This window comes from Ambystoma mexicanum, chromosome 4p (genome assembly GCF_040938575.1).
Source record: "Ambystoma mexicanum isolate Mex_15411 chromosome 4p, UKY_AmexF1_1, whole genome shotgun sequence".
NCBI classification, from domain to species: domain Eukaryota; kingdom Metazoa; phylum Chordata; class Amphibia; order Caudata; family Ambystomatidae; genus Ambystoma; species Ambystoma mexicanum.
In genome coordinates, this window is record NC_090927.1 from 132,551,892 (window position 1) to 132,575,268 (window position 23,377).

Genomic DNA, 23,377 nt, shown 5'->3' on the forward strand with positions numbered 1-23,377 from the left:
ATTTTTAATGTATGCAGTAATCCTCTAAAATAACTTGCGCTACATAAGGTACTTGTGAAGGCGTGTTGCACACCTTCACAAGTACCTTATGTGGCGCAAGTTATTTTAGAGGATTACTGCATGCTTCCCTATCCGTACACCCACCTACCTTCTCTGTGTTGGGTTGCACACTTTCTTCATTGTCTTTACTTGCCTATTTCTTGTACCCTCCATCAAGCGCCTTGACTTTGTGCTCCATTGCTCGCGGCACTCACTCTACTCCTTTTCTTCTCTTGTAGCCTTCAGTCTCATACTCTCTTCTCTACTCATCCTTTTGGACCGGTCTGCCGCTTTCAATACTATTGACCACTCCACTCTCCTCCCCAATCTCCAGGACCCTGGATTTACGAAATCTGCTCTAACATGGATTGACTCCTATCTGTAAGGTCATGCCTTTAAAATCTCCTGAAACGCATAAAACCTCTGTCCCCCACCCCTCTTCCTATCAGTATCTAGCAAGGATCTGTCCTTGGACTTTTGCTCTTCACCCTCTGAACCTCTGCTCTAGGAACACTTACCTCGTCCTTTGACTTCCACCTTCACCTCTTTGCTGAGTACACTCAAATCTTTTTCTCCTTTCCTTACTTCACCCCCGGCCACATCTGAATTGGATTACCAACTGTCTCCCTGCGATTTGACACTGGATGGCTCTCCACTGCCACATGCTGAATCTTCAAAAACGGAAGTGATTTTTCTCCTGGCTTTCAATGCCATCACTCTTCCCGTCTGATCTTCATGCACTCCCACGCCCAAGGCACACAACCTTGGAGTCCTCTATGACAGCGACCTCCGGCTACAAAAATATGTCACACAACTGCCTCTGCAGCTCAGTTGAACCTTCTCAACATGGAAAATTCGTCCATTTCTTACTAACCACTCTATAAGAACTCCACTTTCCTTCTCAGCAAACTTGACTTCTGCTCAGGCCTACTCCTTGGCTTTTCCTCCCTCTAGACAAAGCACTCAACTTTGCTACTTGCACTCTCTACAACCTACCCACATCTGCTCCCATTTCTACCTATCGACAACATGCTTGCTGGCTCTCCATGCACAACCACTCCCTTGTTAAGTTTCTTCTCCTAGTCTACAAAGCTATCAATGGTATTACTCCTCAGTACCCATCTGATTGTATATGTTTACTCACCATCTCATTCCCTCCGCTCCAACTCTGCACGCAACCTAGAGTCTCATGCCTGTCACTTCGGCTTTCTCACCGCTGCCCATCCCAATGAAAGCCAGCCCAACTGTAGATCTCTTCAAAGCTCGGCTTAAACTGCTAAAGAGGGAGCTACCACTGGCCTCTCCTCCATCGTCCCTATTGCAACAGATGTCTCAAACAACACTCCAACTCTCAGAAAAGGTTCAAGGGCCGCCCCTCACTCGCTCGTCTAAATATAGTGTTTCCTACCCTCGCCCAGGCTTCACTTTTCCCTGGGTTAGTAGATGGGGACTATTGACCCCCCTCTCTCTAGTCTCTATCGCGCTGTCAATGAGAACATAGAGGCAGTTGTCTTCTCTATATAAACTCCCTATAGAACTTTCCAAACTAGCCCTACACTATCAATGAGTACTAAAAGAGGTTAGAGAAAGTGCCTTCCATATACTCTGCCTGACCGGTCTCCTTACCATCATGCCATGATGTTTGTCTGTCACCGAATGCTATTCTCCACTCATCTGCATCTAACTCCATCCACCTTCTCTGAAAACCATACACAATCACACCTCAACACCACATGATGGCTACCAACCAAAAAAACACTCAGTCTCAGTGACATGTTTCTCTGAACTGAAGCTGCAAACAGCACACCAAAGATCTCTTCCTCTTCTCCCTCTCAACCCTACTAACAAACCATGCAACCCTCCTTGCATTGCAGATCTGCCAGAGCGCCAAGAGACCACATAAGTGGTGACAGTGCGCAGTCCAGGCCCATTAACATTCTCTCCTTCTCCCTACTTCTTCATCCTGTGTCTCACTCCTTCTACTACTTGCCTCCAACCTTCGATTCCATGACTCCCTCTCCACACCACTACTCACTCCCTTCTACTCAGTCACCCTCCTGTCACTCTAACAAGCACTTTCCAGTCACCCTCTAAACTTAATTTAAATTTTTTTTTGATAACGCGCTTAATGCCTGAGTTCGGTTACTAAGCACAGATCCGGGATTCACACCTCTGTTGCTCTGCTTGATCTTGCTACCAAGACCAGCACTTTGCCCCTTTTCTATCCACTTACCACACAGTACAACCCATACCTCACCATTTTTGCAATTCATCTCCACACTCCAGTCCACTGTACTTCCGCTTGCTGGTCTCTTGATCTACCGCCTCCTCCTCACACCTTCCTGTTTCCTTATCTCCCCACTCCCCCCTTCTTAATGGCCATGTCTTCCCCGCCCAGAAGTGTGTCACAAACAAAGGAAGTTACAAATAGCGTGCTAAACCCTGCCCCTTTTCTCCACATGGGGCTGCCGTTTAGCAGCAAGGCAGTCTGGGTTGCAAAGTGTTCAAGTTTGTGTTAAGAGGCCTCACGTGGCTGCCCCCCAAGTTTCATGTTGCTCTGTGACAAGTCCTGGCTGAAGTGAGTTTGACACAGTGCTTTTGTAACTGTATACCATCGCTGGAGAGCAGTGTGTAGCATCTGAAGCTGCTGCTTAAGCGATCCAGTTAATCTTACGGGTGTGGTCTTGTCTCTGGTTCTAAGAAATACAGAGAAAACCTGGACAACATTTTCTCTAAGAGGCATGGGGTGATGCAAGTTGGTACTGTACATGTATACGCAGGTATAGGGAGGGGACAGGAATTTGGGCCCTTTCAACTGCCACTGTCCCCGTCTGGGGTAGTACTGGCTTCGGCTACCAGCCTTCCACCATGGTAGGCCTCCCGCCCCAGGCTGAGAGGGGTTCCTGTCCTTGATAAACTAGCTGACCCCACCACTTCATCCAGTGACTCTTTAGTTTGAAGCACTTGCCCCCTTAGGTTAATGTGTTAATGTTAACTTTGTAAATCACTTGTTTCTTATATATATATATATATATATATATATATATATATATATATATATATATATTTTCTGTTTGTTTTGTTTCAACCCTTATACATGCCCCACTTTGTTTTTACACCCTCATAAATGGACTCACCACTTGTTCTCCTCTGTGCTATTCTACAGACACCCCTTGCAGGAATCCCTCCGCCACCAGTAAATGTGTTATTGTAAGTTATTTGGGATCGAAATTGAAATGCCTTTTCTTCAAATAAATACAAAGTAAACAAACATAGACTCCTACCCTATCCATTTGCTACCGACACCCCTACTTTAATGCATCCAGTGCTACTCTCCTTACCCTGTGACCACCCTTACGATTAACTCACCCTAGCGCATCCCACCCCACTGCACTGAACACTGTAGAGCTCACATCGGCACCCAGGTGACCGCTTCTTCCTAACTTCACTCAACACTAAGGGCTTCCACACCCGCCTTCCCTTTCTTCCCATTAACACTGCCCTCTGCCTACTTTCTTTTTACATAGCCATGCACAGGGAGGCCAATATTACTGGCAGAAGGGAGTTCTGTAAAACCACTTACCTTACCATATTCCAGGGCATGAAAAATCAAGAGTTTGGAAACAGACACAGAGGTCGGCTAACAATTCCATAGAAATATTTTGTATTTGTTTGGGACATGGTATTTCTGCCAAAAATACATACAGGGTTACATACAGTGGGCTGAGCAAGAGGGGGGCTCTTTTGGGGGGGTGAGGACCGGGTCATACTCGAAGAAACCAGAGGGTGTCTCACGTAGTGATCCACAGGGATTTGTCATCCAGGTGGTCAGGACACGGCCATAACAGTTGGATCCAGTTCCTGGAGGTGAACCAGTGCGGGAGGATCACCTGCTATGGTATTGTTTATTTATATAGCGCCTATACACGGGAAAGTGTTTCAAAGCGCTGAAAGATGGTGGGAAGATGAGGAAAAAAACAAGTCGCTCAGAGCCCTTGAAATTCTGATACGATAATAGTCTGCGCAGGCAGATTAAGTGCGTTAAGTACATAAAACTGTTGAGATACAGCAAATAAGCCTGACGGCGATTCTGCAGTTTTACCAGTGCAGTTAAGGGGTGACGACAAGACAATGGAGAACAGACAGACGATCTTCAGGCACGGTGCATACGGATCGTGCAAGTGCACAGACGGTCACACAGAGGTCCAAGTGCACCCGGTCGGTGGAGACTGGGTTAAGTGCAGATAGAGCCACACTCTTTGGTTATTTCTAAAGTGCAGTGAGTGTGGGCGGGGTGTAGGGCTCTGAGGCAAGTGCGAAAGAGGACTGGCGGGGGTGCCCAGGACCTGTGAGACTCTGAGGTACACTAGGTAGCCAGTCAGCAAGCTGTAAGGAAGAGGAGGGAGCGAAGGAAAGAGCATAGAGCTAGGTTAGCAGGGCAGAGGGAGAGAGAAGGAAGAGGAGAAGAGGAAGGTCTTGAGGAGTTTCTGGAACTTAAGAAGATCAGGTTCAAGACGGACGGTGGCAGGGAGGACAGGTAGGCTATTCCAGAGGGAGGCACCTGCTGAGGATACGGATCTCCCTCCAAATCTCTGCTTGAAGAACTGGCTCACTCGCAAAAGGTTGGAGTTAGATGAGCGAAGGGCTCGGGAGGGACAGTATTTAGGTAGGCAGCGTTGCAGGTAAGTAGGTCCAAGGCCCCAGAAAGCCTTTTGGACAATGCAGAGGTTCTTGAACTTGATCCTTGCAGTCACGGGGAGCCAGTGAAGGGATTTCAGTGCCAGAGAGATGCGGTCCCTGGCTTGAGGCCAAGGATAAGTCTTGCGGTTCTGTTCTGGATGAGTTGCAGAGGGCACAGGGCAGAGGAAGGGAGGTTGAGGAAGAGGATGTTGCAATAGTCTAGCCTACAGAGAACCAGGGCTCTGGAGACAGTGAGCTTCTGGGGGAAAGTGAGAAAACTTGAGTATCTCTGAGGAGGTGTAGCTGATACCCCAAGGTTTCTTGCCTCACAGGTGGGTGCGGACGCAGGCCAAGTGAGGCCGTCCAGAGTGAAAGTGGGAAGGCGGGAGCAGGAGTCCCAATGCGAACAATCTCAGTCTTACTGGTGTTGGGTAGAGGTCATTTGCAGCACACCATGACTGAATAGCGGACAGACAGATATGCACGAGGAGGAGGAGGCGGCTGAGGGTAGACTGAAAAATAGTTGCGTGTCATCCACGTAACACTGGAAGTTAGAGGTGAAGGTGGCAATCGCACGTGCCAGGGCAGCCATATAGACGTTGAAGAACCAGGGGTATACGTTAGATCCCTGGGGAACGCCACAGGTTGAGAAAGGTATAGTCGAGAGAAAGGTTCCAAGTTCCACCTGGGATGGGTGGTCGGAGAGAAAATAGGATTGCCAGGGTGTCACAGAGACGTGCGATCAGGATGTTGTGGTTAACCGTGTCAAAGGCAGAGGAGAGGTCAAGGAGAATGAGGACAGAGGGAGTGTTAGTTTCAAGATTTGAGAGCAGGTCTTCACAGGTATTCAGAAGAGCAGTTTCCGTGCCTCTCAATGCTCTAAAGCTGGACTGATGGTCATGGAAGCAACCAATTGATTCAGAGTGGATGGTCAGCTGAGAGATAGCCAACTTCTCCTGGGAGTTTGCCCAGGGTTTGCACCTAAGTGAGGGATCCTCGGGGAGTAGGTTAAGGGCACCCAATGGCGAGACACAGTATCCCCTTTCCTTTATCCTTTATGACCTCTTCCCCATCCTACTAAACAGGATTTACTGACTTGCCAACTCCCCAACCCCTTTTTGTTTCAAACACTCTAACGAGGAGGAGAGAGACTGGGAGGATGAAGATTATCAACAGGATCTGTTGGGTCAGTCCTTAAATTACACAGGCCCACCTCTTTTAAAGGTTATCTACTTGGGAAGTGAAACTGTGCGAGACCCTTTTTAGGACCCACCCCCGAATATTGCATCATGACATGTTAGAGCCCCCTCTCTATTTCTTATCCCACTTAAAGCACTGACTACAAGTACCAGAAGGCAAATAAAAACACTTAGGTTGCTATACATTACTCAATGGAGAGAAGTGCTGAGTGACATGTGGAATGCCTGCGGGATGCGGTGGGGCACAATCTTTGATTACCGAACAGTATGTTTTGTTACTATTCCTCCTCACAGTTCTTACACAATGAGGGATGTACCCTCCTTGAGACAGGTTCACAACCTAAAACCTAAACAATACATAGTAAATCTAGCTACCTTAAATAAAAAAAGAATGCCTCCCTCAAATGTAGGGCACAATAGGGCGGACATGGACACCCCTTCAATTCCTACTGAACTGGGCAGCCATAATCGTGCCCAGGCTGGAGCGTAGGAAACAGGACCCATTGTAATGAAGATTACTGTTAATAGAGGCATTGCCATCTCAGCCCTTTCCTAGTCACAGTGCTAACACAATTGGGACATACAAAGCATGCATTAAGACATTAAATAATGTACCACACAGACAACACAGATGCCTAGCCCTTAAGAGACTTAATGCAAGACAACACTCATAAACACTGTGACAAATTCAGGGATTTCGCCTCCTCCAGCCAAGGGCAAGCCTCCCCCTTGGGGAGTAGGCAGTTGAGCCTGCTCAACGTAACACTCCCCTAGGGAGCAGGGAAATCGGGACTCCGCTGGGGGTGACCCCCATGCCCTTAAAGGACCGAATGGTCCTGTGGAAGGGATATTAGCTATCCTCCCTAGCCCCAAGATTCCAGTGCAAGCTTTGTTGGCTACCCAGGAGTTAAAATGTATAATAACTGGAAACCTCGGGGCGTGGCCAGCAGCCATGCTGTAAGCAGCAGCTACACGGAGCTCCCGCACGAGTGTGCAAGATTTGCCCGTACATTCTAGCTTTCTCCTCAGTGGAGTACTTTTCAGGACTCGGAACACGCACTGATCACATTGGGGCCGACGGAGAGGGAGAAAGCTGCAGGCTCGCCGTGGAAAGACACTCTCCTGAGTTGAACAGCGATTCCAAGATGGTGTCTGCCATCCGTGGAGCTCGCTGACGGCTCAGCCCTTGAGGCGGAGTGATGAGACTTTGCTGATTGCACTGAGCAAACTGGCGCTGCTGCTGGGTGTGCCACTGGGCCTTTGCGCAGTCGCCGCAGGGGGCTCCGCGAAGGCTGGAGGCTGCAATAGCGGAGTGCACAGAGAGGACTGAGGGCACATTGCAAGCTGCGGCGGCAGCAGCAGCTGTGATCATGGAGCGCAGCTGCTGCAGGCCCTACAAAGCAGACGACATGGTGCCGTAGCTCGCCCCAGACGAAGTAATCATCGTGCACCAGGATTAGCTTCGGGAGCTGCCTGGTGCCCTGGGAGGCTGTGCTATTCACCGAGGAGGCATCTGGAGGCACGTGGCTGCATGGAGTGGCTAGTGGAAGGTTGAGCGGGCTGAAGCAGTCAGGGTGCTTTTGCTGTTGAAAGACTGCAACCGTTTTTTGATTTCCCACATTCAGTGAGAAACGACCCCATTTTAATTTAACACCAGGCAAATGCCCACCCCCACCTCACCTTAAGCGATACATCCAGGCATACAGGAGGAGCAGTGAGGCGGATGCACCGGGTATCTCACCCTGGAGGGTACCAGAGCCATTGGAAGGAGTTGCTCTCAGTGTTGTGAACAGAGTGAAGCTACGGGGTCGGGAGTGCTGCGTTGTGGTGGGAGCGGCTGAACACAGGCAATTTCAAGATTTTTTCAGTGGCTTCCACTCTTAAAGTGGCAGCTGGGTTTCGAGTGCCTCCTGCTTTCAGTGTCACTTGGATGTGAACTTTTGCTACCAATGTTACTATACCAGTTCATTTGCTGGATCATTGTCATTTGATTCCTTATGTTGATAGGACTTGGGAGCCCTGGCTGGGGGTTCACGGTTGAGATGGCACGCTGACTGTTGGTGGCCGGGACACACGGAAGTGAGGGGACGCAGGAGCCGCCTTCTACCGCTGTCAGTGAAGGGGTCTGCCGGCGGCCAGCTCGGTGGTGTGTTGACCAACTGTTGTACCATTTGGCCCAGAGCACAAGGTGATCGTGACAGGTCCTCCCAGCTGTGCGGTGCGTGCCCTCAACACCCTGTTCCATACATGTTTACGTAGAGAATTTGTTGAGTTGGCCGCTGCTTGCCTATTGTGGTGGGCAGGTATTCTGCACATTGCGAAGATCGGGGGGCACTGCTGCAAATGCCGGATAAGCATAAAAGAAGTAAAGCCAGGCAGACAGTCATGGAGGCTTTTGCCCGGAAGGACGAGCATTGTGCTGCCCCTCTGTCGCCGGCTCCAGAAATAAGCCTGGCCGTGATGTTGGCACCCCAGCAGGGGGAGGGACAGATCATTGCTGCCATTCGACAGGATGTGCGCTTGTTGGCGGACCACCTAGGCACGACGGTGGTATAGGCACAAAAAAACAGCACCAAAATTGTCAGGTAGAAATCTGAGATCACTGCACTTTCGTTTGGCCAACACATTAAGGCTAACAATCGCAAAAAGAACTTGCGTGTTTCCCATGTGGATCTGAAGAAGATACCCACACTGAAAACATACTGCTTTCGGTACCCAAGTTTCTATTCCCCAGAACGGGATTCTTCTCAAATTCACATAAATGCTCCATTCCATTTGGGAGATTTTAGAACAGTAAATTATTCAAAAGGTCGTCCCCGAGCTTGATCAATAAGGAGTCAATATTGATTGCTCTTTTTATTCATGTTTAAAGTGCATGAATCCATACACGTCCTATTCCATTCGGGATATGCTAGTCTAGTCCTGGTTTAGACTTTGCATTCTGGGACTTGGGGGAGCTTTGCAGTCTGGTACGTGTATTCCTGTATTCACCCATTATAAAGCCAAAATGTGCTTTAAACATGAATAAAAAGAGCAACAACGCACCACAGATCTCACCAGGAGAATGTTTATCACAAGTGTACCTCTAACTCAACTTGACCCCTTATTGATCAAGCTGAATGATTTACAGCTGAGGACATAGAAACAATCAACCTTTGATGGTGTTATTCAACTGTCTCTACTGCCCCGGCTGCCTCTCTATGCCGGCCGGGCATTAAACTTAAAGTAGATCGTCTCTTGGGTGGCATGATGGTTGGATTACAGTTTTCTTGTCACTGAGGATGTGTACTACGCGGGTGCCGAAAAAGACTATTTTCCCAGATTGTCTTGTATTAATTGTCCCAAATTACTTTTACTAATGTTTGACACATTCATAGCTTTTATTATGGTTTTTTGTTAAGCGCATTTTTAGATTTTGTTATGGTTGTTTGTTAAGCAAAATAGTTATGGTCCTTTGTAAAGAAATGCAAGCAGTAGTTCCAATTTCATCCACCATTTTTCTTAATTGTATCCACTAGGGGTGCTCCTTTAGCAACTTTCAACCACACCATTAGATTCCTCGTGAAAGGTTGATCCTGAACCCTCTTGCTGTCCCCCTTCATTTCTATATTGGAAGTGTCTCTATTAGATTTATGGTCCAACATCACCCAATACTTTTTTGTAGTAATTTGAAACAAAACATAATTGATAATAAAATGGACTTTAATATTTTTTGTGGAGATTGTATCCAGTTCTGTGACTTTGTACTTGATCATACATCAGGCACTACATTTTACAAAATCTTTTTAACTTTAAGAAAGATTTACATTTATTTGATAAAAGGAGTCTGTCATTCTGATAAAAAAGAATGTGCATAATTTACGCTCCACACATTTGTTACTCTATACTAGATGATATTGTTGTTAACTCTTCCTGGACATCTGCCCTACATTAGTATGAGATTGGCTCTTTAATGTTATCAGATCATGATGCAGTTTTCTCCAAGCTTGATTGGGACTCTATTAGAAGCAGAACAACCTGATGGAGATGTAATGCTCATCTAATAAAAGCCTCCATTAACTTAACATTATCAGCCTATTTCTTTGATTAATTCAGATGAAAACGTATTTGCCGAAATGGTAGCAAATAGATTGGAACATTTCATGCCCTTTTCTAATTCATGGGGATCAATCTGGGTTTATGAAGGGTTAATGCCACCTCGAATAAACATTTTCATTTCAATGTTTTATATAATTCCCAAAAAGCTTAAGCCACCGTTCTTTTACCTGCACGGGATGCTGACAAAGCATTTGATCGATTGCCATGGTGTCTCATGTTTGAAGCTTTAAAACGGCATGTCTTTGGATCTAGATTGTTTGTTTTTGTAAAAGTTTCATACTCTGTACCATCTATTTATATTCATATTAATGGCTCCTTACCGCTGCCCTTTGCTATTCTAAGAGGAACTCATCAAGGATGTGTATTATCTCCATTGTTATTCATACTAGCCTTAGAACCTTTTCTCCAAAATATCAGATCAAATGAAGATATATCTTGTATTCATATCGAAAAAACATTAAATTGTCAGCATATGTTGAAGATTTTCTAGTTTACTTACCCAACTCATCAACTTCTACCTTGAACTTAATTTCTTTAATAAACAGCTTTTCCTTAGTATCGGATATAAACTAAAATATGATCAATCCGAAATCTTTCCAGTAAACAATGCTTGCTCACTTGCGAATATAGCACTGTATGGAATGACCGAAGTTCCAAACCTATAAGATATTTAGGTATATGGTTTCAAAAGAAATCAATACCACAATTACGTTAAATACCTAATCAGTTTTTGATAAAGTAAAAGACATGATTACTAAATGGTCCCTTCTATACCTTTCCTGTGGGGATGCCAAGATTCCATTACGGTTACTCTAGCTCCTTTTCTTCTATGCATGATTTCAATAAACCCAACCTTCTCTTCCCGCTTCGTTCTTTAAGACATTGGATACGTTCTGTAACACATTTCTATGCAATAATAAAACTTGAAGAAATATTTTAACAAATGCAAATTATCCCAAAACTATTGAGTTAAATTTGCATATTTTCTGACTTATCATAGAGCATTTGTGCTACCCCAAATATTAATCTTTTCTAACAATGAGAAACATATTACTTATGCTGCTGCCTGGGTTAGAACTAATAGCACCATTTCATTGATTCCACAGCTAAGAAAAAACATTATGGCCAACATAAAAAAAATTCGACTTCTATTTCCATATACATATTCTTGGGAGAAACTATTAGAAGCTTTGCATATTATATCTGGTATAGATAATACTTGTATTTGGCTTAACAGTCCCATTCCAATTAAACGTAATCCTTCTATGATAAGTAGATGGTATTCTAAAGGTGTTCGTTTGGCACAGCAATGGCAGTATCAGCTAGTCATATTAGTTCTTGGTTTAACCCTCCTCACAGCTATATTAAACCTAATGTGTTCCTATGATTTGTGGCCATCTGTATTTAGAAAATACCACTCTCCTTGTTCCCGTTTGGATATTCCTGCTTTCGGTCTCAGGTAGGCCAATGCCTTGCTTAGCCGAACTTGGGGTATGGTTTTCTTAGTAGATTCCTTCAAACCTTCCTGGGTTCTGCTGATTATTACCCCAAGATTAGCTACAGGCCTGCTGGGTCTTGCTTGGGTTGCGGTTTCACTGGCTGTTTCTCTTACCTGCTCCTGGGGTCTTCTGGCTATCATCCCTGTGTGGGCTATGGGCCTGATTGGTCCGCTGTGGTTGTGGTTTCTTTAGCAGTCTCTCTTATCCCCTTCTGGGGTCTTCTGACTATCAGCCCTGTGTGGGCTACATCATTGCATCACAGCCCTTCAACCACTATTTGCGCATACATTTACTCCAGTGGTGGTGCTCTGATCTGCCTCGGGATTGCGTGGTTGACTGCTTTGCCTCAGTTCTTTTCCTCCTGGGTGGAGGATCAGGATGCTGGTAAATCTTCTGTCACGGAAAGTGGCATCCTCTCCCACCAGTGCAGGGCTCAGTGAGGTCTTCACCATTGGTGAAGAGGCAGCACTCATCGAGCTGCTGTGGGTCCATACCAACCACGCTCATCTTCGGCTCCTTGTGAGGGGGCGGCACGTCCTCATTTGCTTAGTAGCACATGACAGTATCCCTTGCATCTCCGCTGATTTCCCTCTCTTGTTTTACTGGTGTATTTTAGGCTCTTTAGAGTGGAGGGAGGGATCCCATTGGTTCGGACTTTACAATGAGACTGCAACAGATATATGTCAGAGACCAAGCAATCCACCTTAAAGAGGACATGCACATGGCTACTGTGAGACAGGCATGGTATCAAGAGAGACAAAGAGTCAAAGGTAACAGTTTGAAAACCTTTTTTAATCAAACTTTGTGGGGTTGGCGTAATGCCTACCTGGCCCTAACTCTAAGGGGATTGTTCCTTCAACTGATGTTTCTAAGGGGTGTCGATGTTCGTTAGTCCAAAACCAAAGTTTGTCTGTGTACAAACTGTTAGGGAGAATTCTCTGTAAGGCTAATTTCCCAAACCTAGTGAGTCCCCCAGCAGCTTTGCTGGATTTTTGGGGTTTATTTTTTTCTCCCCTGCTAAGAATGAGATTCTTTTACTCCCACTCTTAGACATGATTTGAGGTGTTCCTTTATCTTTCAATGTGTTTTATGGGCTATGGGGTCTTTTACTCCATAGGGTCCATTGTGTTTTTTTATGTGGGTTACACAGCACCCTCCGTGCCGTAACCCAGGGGTGTCGTAGCGACCCCCCAACATAGACTCCATACCCTGGGACGGACTACTGTCTCCCAGGGCATAAAAAATCACCATTGGCTTTACTAGTCCCAAATTATGAACAGAAACCAGTACAAACCATCATATTGTGGACGTACTGGTCGGGGCAATTCGATTGCCCCGGGGTCTGTTGTTCGAGGGGGCACGTCTCCGTCCCCCCTGTTTGAGTTTTGGCTGGTGGCAGTGGATACTACTTTTTATATTCGACCGCAAATATATCTCTATGGGATTTTCCCATTGTTCGAGGCTACCAACTTTAATTATTTAATTCTTATAGCCTCGAACATACCGCCGGTTTATTTATTTAATATTAATTCACCGGTTGGTATTTTTTGCCAGAACTCGATTCAAAAATGGCGTTTGTGTTCTCTTCTGTGACTCCAACCCAAGTGGAGCCCTTTGTTCCACTTTTTGGCGGGCTTCTCCACAGAAGCCCCCAAAAGTGGTGCCACTCTGTCTGGGTATCACAGGGGGTGTAGGAGGGGGTTTAGGCACCCTGGACTGAGTTACCTTGGTAACTCACGTCGCACCCTTGTGTGATTGGCCCAAGTGGTGAGCCGGGCCGGCTCACCACTTAGCGTGTTTGATTGACAGCTAGGTTGAGTGAATGGGGGTGTGCTGCATAAAAGCAGGGCTTCGGGACTGGAACTTCGGAAGTCGCCACAGGACCTAAGAATCCGAGGAGGGAGAAGCTGAGCCGATCTGCAACGACGACACCACCGGTGGAGCCCTGCTGAACCGTCTCACCACTTTTCCCGACGACAGAGGAGATCTCCAGTCCGGAGAGTCTTCTTCCTTTGACTGGTGGGGATAACCAGTTTTGCCTTCTTTTCACCATCCTGGAGCATCTCGTGGCCGCCTTGCCCGTGCCAAGCACCCCGGCAACCGGAATACCACGGTTTACCACTACCGCGAAGAGAAGGGTAGTACCTTTTAACCGAAGAACTCCGCGGCTGGTTTCTTCCCTGGCAGTGCAACGACCTTCATCTTTCCTCCACGGCGAGACCTCTTCTTCCTCTGGACGAAACACCGACTTGCACCTGCTGCCAGGAACAACTACCCCTGCTGGAGCTTCCTTCACACTTAAGGTACTGTGTCCCGCCTGGTTTCCCTTGCGACAGATCGTTCGGGTTGACAGTAAAGCCTCGACTTTCTAACCTGGGTTAGCCTGGGACAACCTAGCTAACTTTTCCTGACTTTAATTTCATCCTTTTTGTGTGAACTATCTACAAGACTCTTTGCACATAACCCCACTGTGTGAAGCTGGACCCCTTCTGCTTGCTCTCTCCAAGAGTGGGCCTGGCAATTGACTTCCTTGCTCTCCAGTAGAACTCTGCCTATCCTGCCTTACTGTGGTTCTTTGTAAAAGTATTGAAACTTGTGTGCTTCCTTAACTCTGCCATTTTTCCCTCCCTTTCTTTACAACTTATTAGAGTGTCATCTTATGTTAAGCACTCACCTCTGTCTGAAAATAAGTGGTGTTTCTCACTAAGACTTGTCTAATAGGTGAATAGGGTTGTATATATATGATAGTGACTGTGTGCAGAATTTACTTACCTCGTTTTTGCTAGTTTAAATCACAAGTGTGTTTTTAAATAAATAAGTATATACTTTTACACCAAAGCTCTGGTCAGTGTGTGTTTGTGCTACTGTGTCTCTGTACCTATTTTGTATACTCTGCATACTGCCTAACTCTTCTTGAGGGAAGTCTGACTGCTCAGCCACAGCTACCAAGTGAATCTGTGTGGTACAGACTGCTACCAAGTGGGTTTACTGCCAAACACCTGTAGTCTTAAATCTTTTGCAGTGGTCCCCAAGGGAACTGCACAGGTTTCTGCCTAACACAAACCAATGATTGTCCTCACTCAAACCAAATGTGATAGAGGTCTTCTTAAAGGAAAAATGGTGATTGAAAATTAATAGAAACCACAGTTGGTTTCAGGCAGTCTTACCAATAGGTGTAGTTCTGCCAGTTTAAAATAGTTAAACACAAAAGGGTTGCCCTTGGAAGCTTCCACGTAGGGCTCATGCAGTAGGTCAATAGAGTTCACAATGTTGGTGGTCTCTTGGGGCTCACTTCCCTGAGCTTCGATCCTTCCAGTTCCAACCAAAAAAAGGAAGTTCCCGTTAGTCCTCTCAGGGTTCCCTTCCCGAAGTCTAGGCCTCTCTTCACAAAGTTCAACAATGTCTTTAGTGAGCATCTTTCCCATCCCAGGCCTACGCCCTTCTTTACACAGTTCAACAAAAAAACAAAAGGATGTACCTTTCACTGTACGGTTCTTTCATGGGGATAGTATCAAAGACTTTCCAGAACGCTGGGTTCCTTGCTCCTCCCAGGAGTGACCACTCAGACCTCTAACCCCTCTCCTTATTCTCTGGCACCTCTTCCTCTTCTGTGCCTCTTCCACCCGGTCCTTTTCCACTTTACTGTGCTCCCTGCACACCCTCCTTTCCTATCGTGCACACTTGTAACTTCTTTTCAACTTTCTGTGCCTCTTGCACACTTCTCTTTGCTTTTCACTGTGCTCTTACACGTTCAGTTTCTCACTGTGCTGTCTTGCACCTTCATTTTCTCACCATGCTCTCGTGTACCTTCATTTTCTCTTTAACGTGCCTCTTGCGTTCTCTGTATTTACTTGTGGGTCGCTTGCACCCTCTTTCTTACTTTCGGGTTACTTTCACCCTCTTTTGACTGTCCGTTTTCCTTCTCTCGATCTCATGCTGTCTTTCTTACTTCCGGGTCTCTCGCAGTCCCCCTTGGCTGTTTCTGCGTGGCCAGCGCACCTGCTCTGTCTTTCTTTACTTCTGTGCCTCTAACGCACCTTTTCTGTCATTCCGCTTTGCTTTCTTTTACTGCTTTCCAGCTTTCACTTGCTTCGCTTTGCCTTCACCTTTTTCCTTTCTTTGCTTTCTCCGTTTTCGCTCACCGGGTTGTTCACTTTTCTCAGCGCTCCTGCCCCAGCCACCTGCGCGCTCACGAAACTCACCAATGGTAGCGCGGTACTGGCGAGCAGGTCAAATGGGTTTAGGTCGAAGTCAGATTCTCACCCCCTGCCCCTCAGACACCTTTGGGAACCGCACATGTCCCACAGAACAAGCACTAACCTAAACAAGGCCAACAGACTGCCTTCTGTCCCGCTCTGGCTTCCTGGAGATATGGCTCCATTGCCACACTGCAGCCCTTCACACACAACAGGCTAGTGTTTTGGCATACCGCACTCCGACGGTCCTTCTGGGCTCCTCTCCTTGTAGCCTTCTGCTCCTTGGCCTCCTGGTTCCATCCACCAACCCCTGCTCACTCAATGATTCTGGCAGAACCACCATTTTTATACTGCAGGTGAGTCAATTGGAGTCAGGTGTGCACAGTTGGGGAAACGTGCCTGACCTTGCCTGACTCTATTAGTGGGACAATTCAAAGGTGTTAGATGGTAAGCCTCACTTTGTATCCCTAAGGTGTTTTCATGGGTAATCCACATTGCTCCTGATCAAATCTTCCTCGTCCCAGTACTGATTGGGAATGGGGTGGGGTGATGGGGTGAGTGTGGAAATACGCCATAAAGGCTGAGGGAAGGGGTGGGGGTTGGTGTACAATTAGGAAAGGGGGAATACCATACCTCGCCCTTGGGTATTCTCCTCTCAATCCCTCATGACCCTCCACTCGGGGGGTAGGTGGGAGAATACTGTCAGGTTTCTCACACTACCCTTCTTAGTTCCAATATACCCAACAAATGCTTGGGCCTTTGCAGTGAGGAGAGGTGAAAGGGAATCCCTGCTTCAGCATTCCTTGTCCTCAAACAGGGGAAGTCACCCCCAAAAGGGACCCTGCTTGCCCTGTCCCATAGGGAGGGAATTGCGTAGCAGGCTCACCACCCTAGTCCCAAAGGGGGTGGCTCTCCCTTGGGGAGAAGGGACGAATTCCCTGGTTTCGTCACAAATAGTATGTGGGCACGCTACTGCCTGGCAGCATTGGAGAGCATGTGGTTGGGGAAGAAAGAAATGCAATCAAGAGATTTGCCGAGTTACTGAACTGGAGCGAGTACAAACTACCCCCAGTCACATGGATCCCAACATGACCCATTCCATTCTGTAGACGTTTCATCTCAAGAGCCGCAGACAGTGCATGTCGCTGCAAACACAAGGAGTACTGATGAATGATATGGAGACACCTAGTGGCAAATAGACAGAGCTTCACGCAGCGGTATCGACCACACCATTGAGATTCTGGAGCCAAAATAGGGGGCAATAGTACGTGACAATGAAACTGCACAAGCAATATTACAAAGTGCCACTCTCAAGCTCAGGACTATTAAATTAGAGAACAATAACACCTATTATTACAAGCCTTAAAAGTTCGAGAAATCTGGCTAAATACTATACTATATAAAAATATGATGCTAGCCACGTCCTATCACGTGACCCACATCTTTCCGGGCAGCGCATTTCTGAGCACATCTAAAGAGAAAGACACTATTTTATGACTGTAGTAAAGAGAGAAAACACGTTTTTAGATATGTTTACCCAAGAAGAATGCTCCTTCATTTGATGCTGGTTGCTGTGAGGACCATTTGCATGGCCACGCCAAAAACAGTTTTGGCAAAGCTGGTAGTTGTGACACTGCTGGCATCTGTACCGGAATCCCATCATGCTCTCGCACCGGCAATAGGAACATTCAACAGGATGGAAGACTGGGGAGAGAGGCAAGAGCACACATTGAACACACTTCACCAAACAGGCTCAGATTACCACACAGCATTGTGAAATCAGATCCAGATGCAGCGGCATTAAAAGAGCCAACGCCCCAATAAAGCACAAAAAAGCTCATTCCATTCACACAAAAAAAGAAAGCATCTGGAGTCTAAGGGGGTCATCTCGCGTTGGGGTAGAGCGGCAGAAATGCGCTAGTAGCGCTATTACCACTGCATTACCGCTCCGCCCAATCCGGAGTTTGAGCAGAAAGTGGGAGATTCTTGGTCACTTTCCGGCCATTTGTGGCGGTAATTGCGCCACGGTAATGGCACCCAGAATGTCAGGGGTACTTACCGCCCGCCCCCCTGCAACTTGGGATCTGGCGCCAGAGTTGTGGTAATGCATTTTGCGTTGGCGGTATCCCAGCCGATCTACCGCCGGGATACCACCAACTTTGTGATAGAGCCCTAAAATGCAAGTAAACCATGGAAATGTGACTATTTCTTAATTTCATTGTGGAAGTAGTAGGCTAAGTAGATGGGTGAAGCAGACAAACCCCCCAAATACTTCCACGTAGCACCTACATTGCCCATTCTATAATCAGTTCTCAAATAAAGTGATCCAGCATTATAAGGGTTAGCAATCTCAGAGTCACTATAACCTATTGTGCCTTTAGGGCAGGGTGGAGGTCAATGCAAGTACAGAAACTGTGCAAGCCTTATTGGAGACTTTTAGAATACCCTCTAGCACATGGTCAGGTAAGAGCTTCCTGGTTTTGGAAATGACTGTACCCTCAGAGTTGGGTTTAGTCAAACTACTGCATTTATAGCTAAAATGCTTTCAGACACAGAATTGTCACTTTCTGCAGATGACATGCTTCCCAGAGTTCTGGCTTCCTAATCATAATGGGATGACAGGCAGGGGAGTGGCAGTCATCATTAATGATAGCGTTCAAAGACTTATTAAAGATAATCGGTCAGGAACTGACACTTTGCATCGGAAATGCGCCTTTAACAATTCTCTTAGTTGTGATTTTAGGTTGATAGACAGAGCCCTTAGTTCTAATCTATATATTAAAATGAAACCTGCTGATAACTATGCACAAATTATACTGTGTTATCTTCATTTGACTGCCCTTGCTCAAATAATCTGTTGGTTGCAAAACTCTGAAAGCCATTTAACTAAACTACTGCATTAAAATACATCTGACCTTTGTCTAATGCAAACTGTGGTTGGTACAGTTCAGTTGGCAGGGTGCACTGGATGACCTCTTGTCTCACGAGACTGTATTTGTCTAAACTGGACATACTTCTGGGATTACTTTGAAACCTTGAATCCCTTGAAAAAATGTAAACTTGCGAGTAGCACTAGAAATGCAATGCAGCCGAGAGCATACAATGACCTTTGGTCACCCCTGATCCACCAACATATTCCTGATTAATGACTCCTACAGGTCGTGTCTTAACAAGGTATCAATCCAGCCTGGGACGGCCAACTGATGACATTGGCCGGTGTTTGCAATACCCCAAAACAAGTCACAATAACATTCTATGGTTCTTTGGCAGTTGCAATCTCCTGTTCCGACGTCAGACCCTAGAAAATCAATTTGAGTGGCTGGCCGGTTTCTTCCGGTTGTAAGTAGTTGTGATGAAGTGTCATTGAATCCACCTCCTTTTGAGCTCAGAGGAGTAGTGTGGGCCAGCGATGGCCACCAGCCACGTGAAGGGCACCTAAAGGCAGTATATGGAGGACTCCCCAGAGTGCTTCCAATAGCCCTCCCACGTCTTCCCCGGTTGCTGACACTTTCAGTCCTGAATTGAATTCATTCAGGACCTTCTCAAACCCTTCCTTGCTCGCTACCCACCTTCTATCCTCTCACCCTGTATGCCTCTACTTAGAGCATGGCTCGCCCCTCATATTCGCACACGCATAACGGACATGTACAAAAGCATTTTAAATGGTTAAGTCCCACACCACTTCCGACATATCTGCCTACAAAAGATTCTTGGCATCTCTCACCCTTGCTCTGGCCCTATCTAAATCTTCAAACTTTAACACGCTTATTTCCTCTCATTTTAATAATCTTGACCTCCTCCAAGCTATCCTTAATTTCCTACTATCACCCTCAAGCCACCATGCATCCCTTCATCTCTGTCAGTGAATGACACTGCACACTTCTCCAATAAAATTTCCAAAATCTGAGGATATCTTTTCTCTCCAAACTCCCTCATTCCTCTCTCGTCTGCTGTCTTTTTCTCGCCTACTGGCTCCTTTGAGATCTAACCATCTTCAATGCTGCTAATCCCTCTTGTGCTCCCCCTTTGCCCCTCAGGTAATCCGACGCATTGCTTCGATTGTCTGTCCTGATCTCTCTTCTGTTCCTCGCCAATGTGTAGTCCCAAACCATGTTAAGACGGCCACTGGCCCCCCCACCACAAGAAGGTTAAGAGCTAATCCTGCTGCAAATTAGTTTCCAGCCCCTCTTCTTCCCCACTACTCCAAAGGCCTTGTGCGATTTGTCTTCAATTACATCTCCACCTTTGTCGATATTTACTTACGGGTCCCCTTTTCAAATTGGCCTTGATCCTCTGGACTCAACTATGACAGCACCCTTACATTTCCCCAACTTTATACCATCTGGCAACTCCCCTAAACTTTCTTCTCTTTTGATACTAATGATCACTCTTCTCTTCTCCCCATCTTCTACCACTTACGATTTTGCAAATCGCTCTAAATCGGCTATCACGACACTTCAAAATCTCCTGGAACTCTCTGACCTCACCCTCTTTCTAGTCGGTGTTTCCTGATGGTCTGTCCTTGGTTGTCTCCATATAACCAAATAATGTGATGGGTGGAAGGTGCAGCAGGTCGTAGAAGATCTCCTATTACAGTTAATGTGTGTAGGAAGCTGAAAATCCTGTCAGGCAAAGAGGAAAACGACCAGTGGCCCCCTACTTGCAGAAAAGACAAATAAGGGAAGTGTGCAGGCACATAACCCTACTGATCCTTCAGGTGAGCTAGTAGGCTAGTACTCCATGGAGGAAGAAGAGAACCGTGCACCCAGATCCTAGGGAAAACAAAAGATAGTGAGGCCATCTAACAAGGAGTAGCATGCACCCCCACACGTATGAACAAGGGGAAGTGAGACAAGACTGGGAAGACCGCCCGCTGCCAGCAGATTGAAGAAGGGCTGAGAGGCAAGAATGCTGTTGCAACAAATCAAAAGCAAGAGGCACACTGAGTTGGAAGAGACACTCACTTGGCTATGAGCAAACACAACAGCAGTGCATGTCTGCAGAGGGATCGGTGTTAAGACTGTCAATAACAAAGAGGTGGAAAGAAATAAGTAAAGTGGGGAGCAGGGCAAGGGGACAGGAGAACACAGGAGCAGGACGAATACCCAAAGAATTGTTGCAGCAAAAAAAAGGTCCAAAGGTGAGGAAAACACTGCAAAGCTCCGGGCAAGGAATACGAGTGCAGATATAGAGTTTGAGACATCGCCAAGCAATATCTAATCTGTTGATTACCTTAAGGATCCTATATGGCTGTCTAATTGGAAGTTTTGTTTTTTTTAGGCTAATGCTGGCTACCTTTCTCAGGTCTCGTCCCTTTTTTCCATGTTTCGTAGATTCTCCAGCCCTTTTCTCCATATTTATTATACCAAATTCCCTGCCTCCTGCACCTGACACTTACCCGCCTTCCAATTCAGAGGATAGAAGGAACGCTGATGAAAGGAGTATGCCTTGATCAACGGTCCTGCACCTGCTCCCTGTCAGCACATATGGGTTAAATGAGATTGGCCCTGATGGTTAACAGGAAGCACCACAGTCGGTTTGGGACCAAAACTAGTTGAAGGACGGCACTTCTAAACATATATGTGAAGAGCAAGTCTTTGTGCACTCAGCAGAAAGTGCACATTTGAAGGAGTGCTATAGTGCCATATATTCACCACCCTCCCACAACATTCAGGGAAGCTATAGTCTGAATCACTTCTGGAATTGCAAGGCTCCTAAGGGTGCGTTCCAAATATGCTCGAAGGCCAACATTGGTTTGGTTGGAGAGTTTTCCACTGAAGCCAGAAAGGGGAAAACTAAATTGGATTCCTGAATTGAAAGCCTGCCTAGACGAGCCATATATTACATGGCCTGCGGTAGTGGCCAGGTAGTTATGGTTAAGTTGCTAACATAGGAAGAACACTTTTTGGGCAGTTTATAACTTTGCTCCCCCTGGACAAATCCTTACCAAACTTTGCAAATGAAGTATATGGCCCACTCTGAATTTCCATGCAAGGTTTGGTGAGGTTTTGTCAAGGGGAGGCAAAGTTATAGGGGGGTCCCAAAATGTCTTTTGTTCCCATAGACTGAATGGAGAAAAAACTTTGCTCATGCCTACAGCCCAAACCCCTGGATGGATTTTCTCAAATTGGCGGCAGGACCGGTGGCTTGGTCCCGAAAGCGTGCTTTGTAAATTTGGTGAAAATCCATCCAGTAGTTTCTTGTTAAACGACCAATAAATCTAAAAAAAATAGTGATATCTATGTCCGCTCTGCGGACACACTTCCCTATTCGGTCCGCGGACAGGACTCCGATTGGCTAAGAGGGCAACGTGGTGTCCGCGGACATTGGACGCGCCCGCTGATTGGATGGTGAAAAGCGTGTAGTGTGTCAGATTTTTGGAAACGCCCACCATCTTGGATTCGCGGACAGCGGCCGGTGTCCACAGACATTGCGGTAAAACATATTAAAAAACACAACATTGCACTTGTCAAACTTCTCAAATGATCTCTGGGGAGTTGAGGGGCGATGAGGATAGGATGGGATACGGCTGCAAGAAGAAAAAAAACAGGTGTTTTCTTGCCGCAAAAGTCCGCGAACAGTTCGGATGTTCGCAAACTGTCCTGAGAAGTTTGCGGACACCTCTTGGATGGCTTATAACTTTGGCGCCACTTAATGGAACTGCATGACATTTTGCAATTAAATTTCTGAACTGACTCCAAATGAGTTTGCAAAGTTTGGTGAGATTCTGTCAAGAGGGTGCAAAATTAGAGGGGGGGTCCCAAAATATTGTAAAGGCTTATAAATGTGGTGCCATTTGACAAAGCTACACAAAGGTTTACAAAAAGATTATAGATCTAGATATAAATGTTTTCATAAAGTCTGAATGGATTTTGTCAAGTGGGGCTAGGTTATATGACGATTTATGTGCATACATTTGACACTTTTGAAAACATAAAACATTGGTGGATTGCCAGCAAACTTGTGTAAGGAGCATTGGCAATGACCTGAAAGCATGGTTTTGCAAATGTGCCCGTGTTTTATTTTTTGACGAGTGTCATAATGTAGGTACAGAAAATAGTGATATACCTTTGGTGACTGAGGTGTAGCCTGTGGCCATGGGCAGTGGCCAGATTGTCCGGGTCATGGAATAAGGTCATGATCCAGACAATCTGGCTACTGGCCATGACCACGAGGGACAAAGCATGGGGTTAAAGTGCCCATGTCCACCTGGGACTGGCTTTGTGGTAAAGTTATTCGAAATTGGGATACGTTTGAAAGGGAAGAAAATGTGCTTGTGGTAATATGGTCATAGGATTCTCTTTTCACCTTCTGCAGACTGCCATGGAAAGCAAAGAGGGGTAAAAATCCTTTTTTATAGCACCCCGGTTTCCCGATTTGGGAACCTAGGGTGCTAATGGCCTTCATCCCCTATTACAGGTGCTGGAATGGGGGGCTAATGGTCTAGAGACCTCGTTATCCATCCTTGCTTCGCTTGGGCTGATAACTTGGGCTGCCAGGCCGGTATCCACTGTTCCAGTCCCTGGAACGGAGGATGAATGCCACAGTATTCCCATTAGCATAACACAAAATGCAAATGGAAATGTTGGAAAATCTTATTCAGTCTATGTACTTTACTGCGAAATATAAAGTAGATGGAGTCCATACTTTTTTTTTGTTCTATTTT

At 46.2% G+C, this 23,377-nt stretch overlaps 1 protein-coding gene across 7 annotated transcripts in view; it reads right to left on the reverse strand.

Moving 5' to 3' along the window:
• DTNB (dystrobrevin beta) overlaps window positions 1–23,377 on the reverse strand; it is a 1,559,893-nt gene that overhangs the window by 1,005,545 nt on the left and 530,971 nt on the right. For all 7 annotated transcript variants that reach the window (XM_069605562.1, XM_069605560.1, XM_069605561.1 and 4 more), the window contains one exon: window positions 17,249–17,415. In XM_069605562.1, coding sequence (XP_069461663.1) covers window positions 17,249–17,415 — 167 coding nt within the window. The remainder of the gene's footprint in view (window positions 1–17,248; window positions 17,416–23,377) is intronic.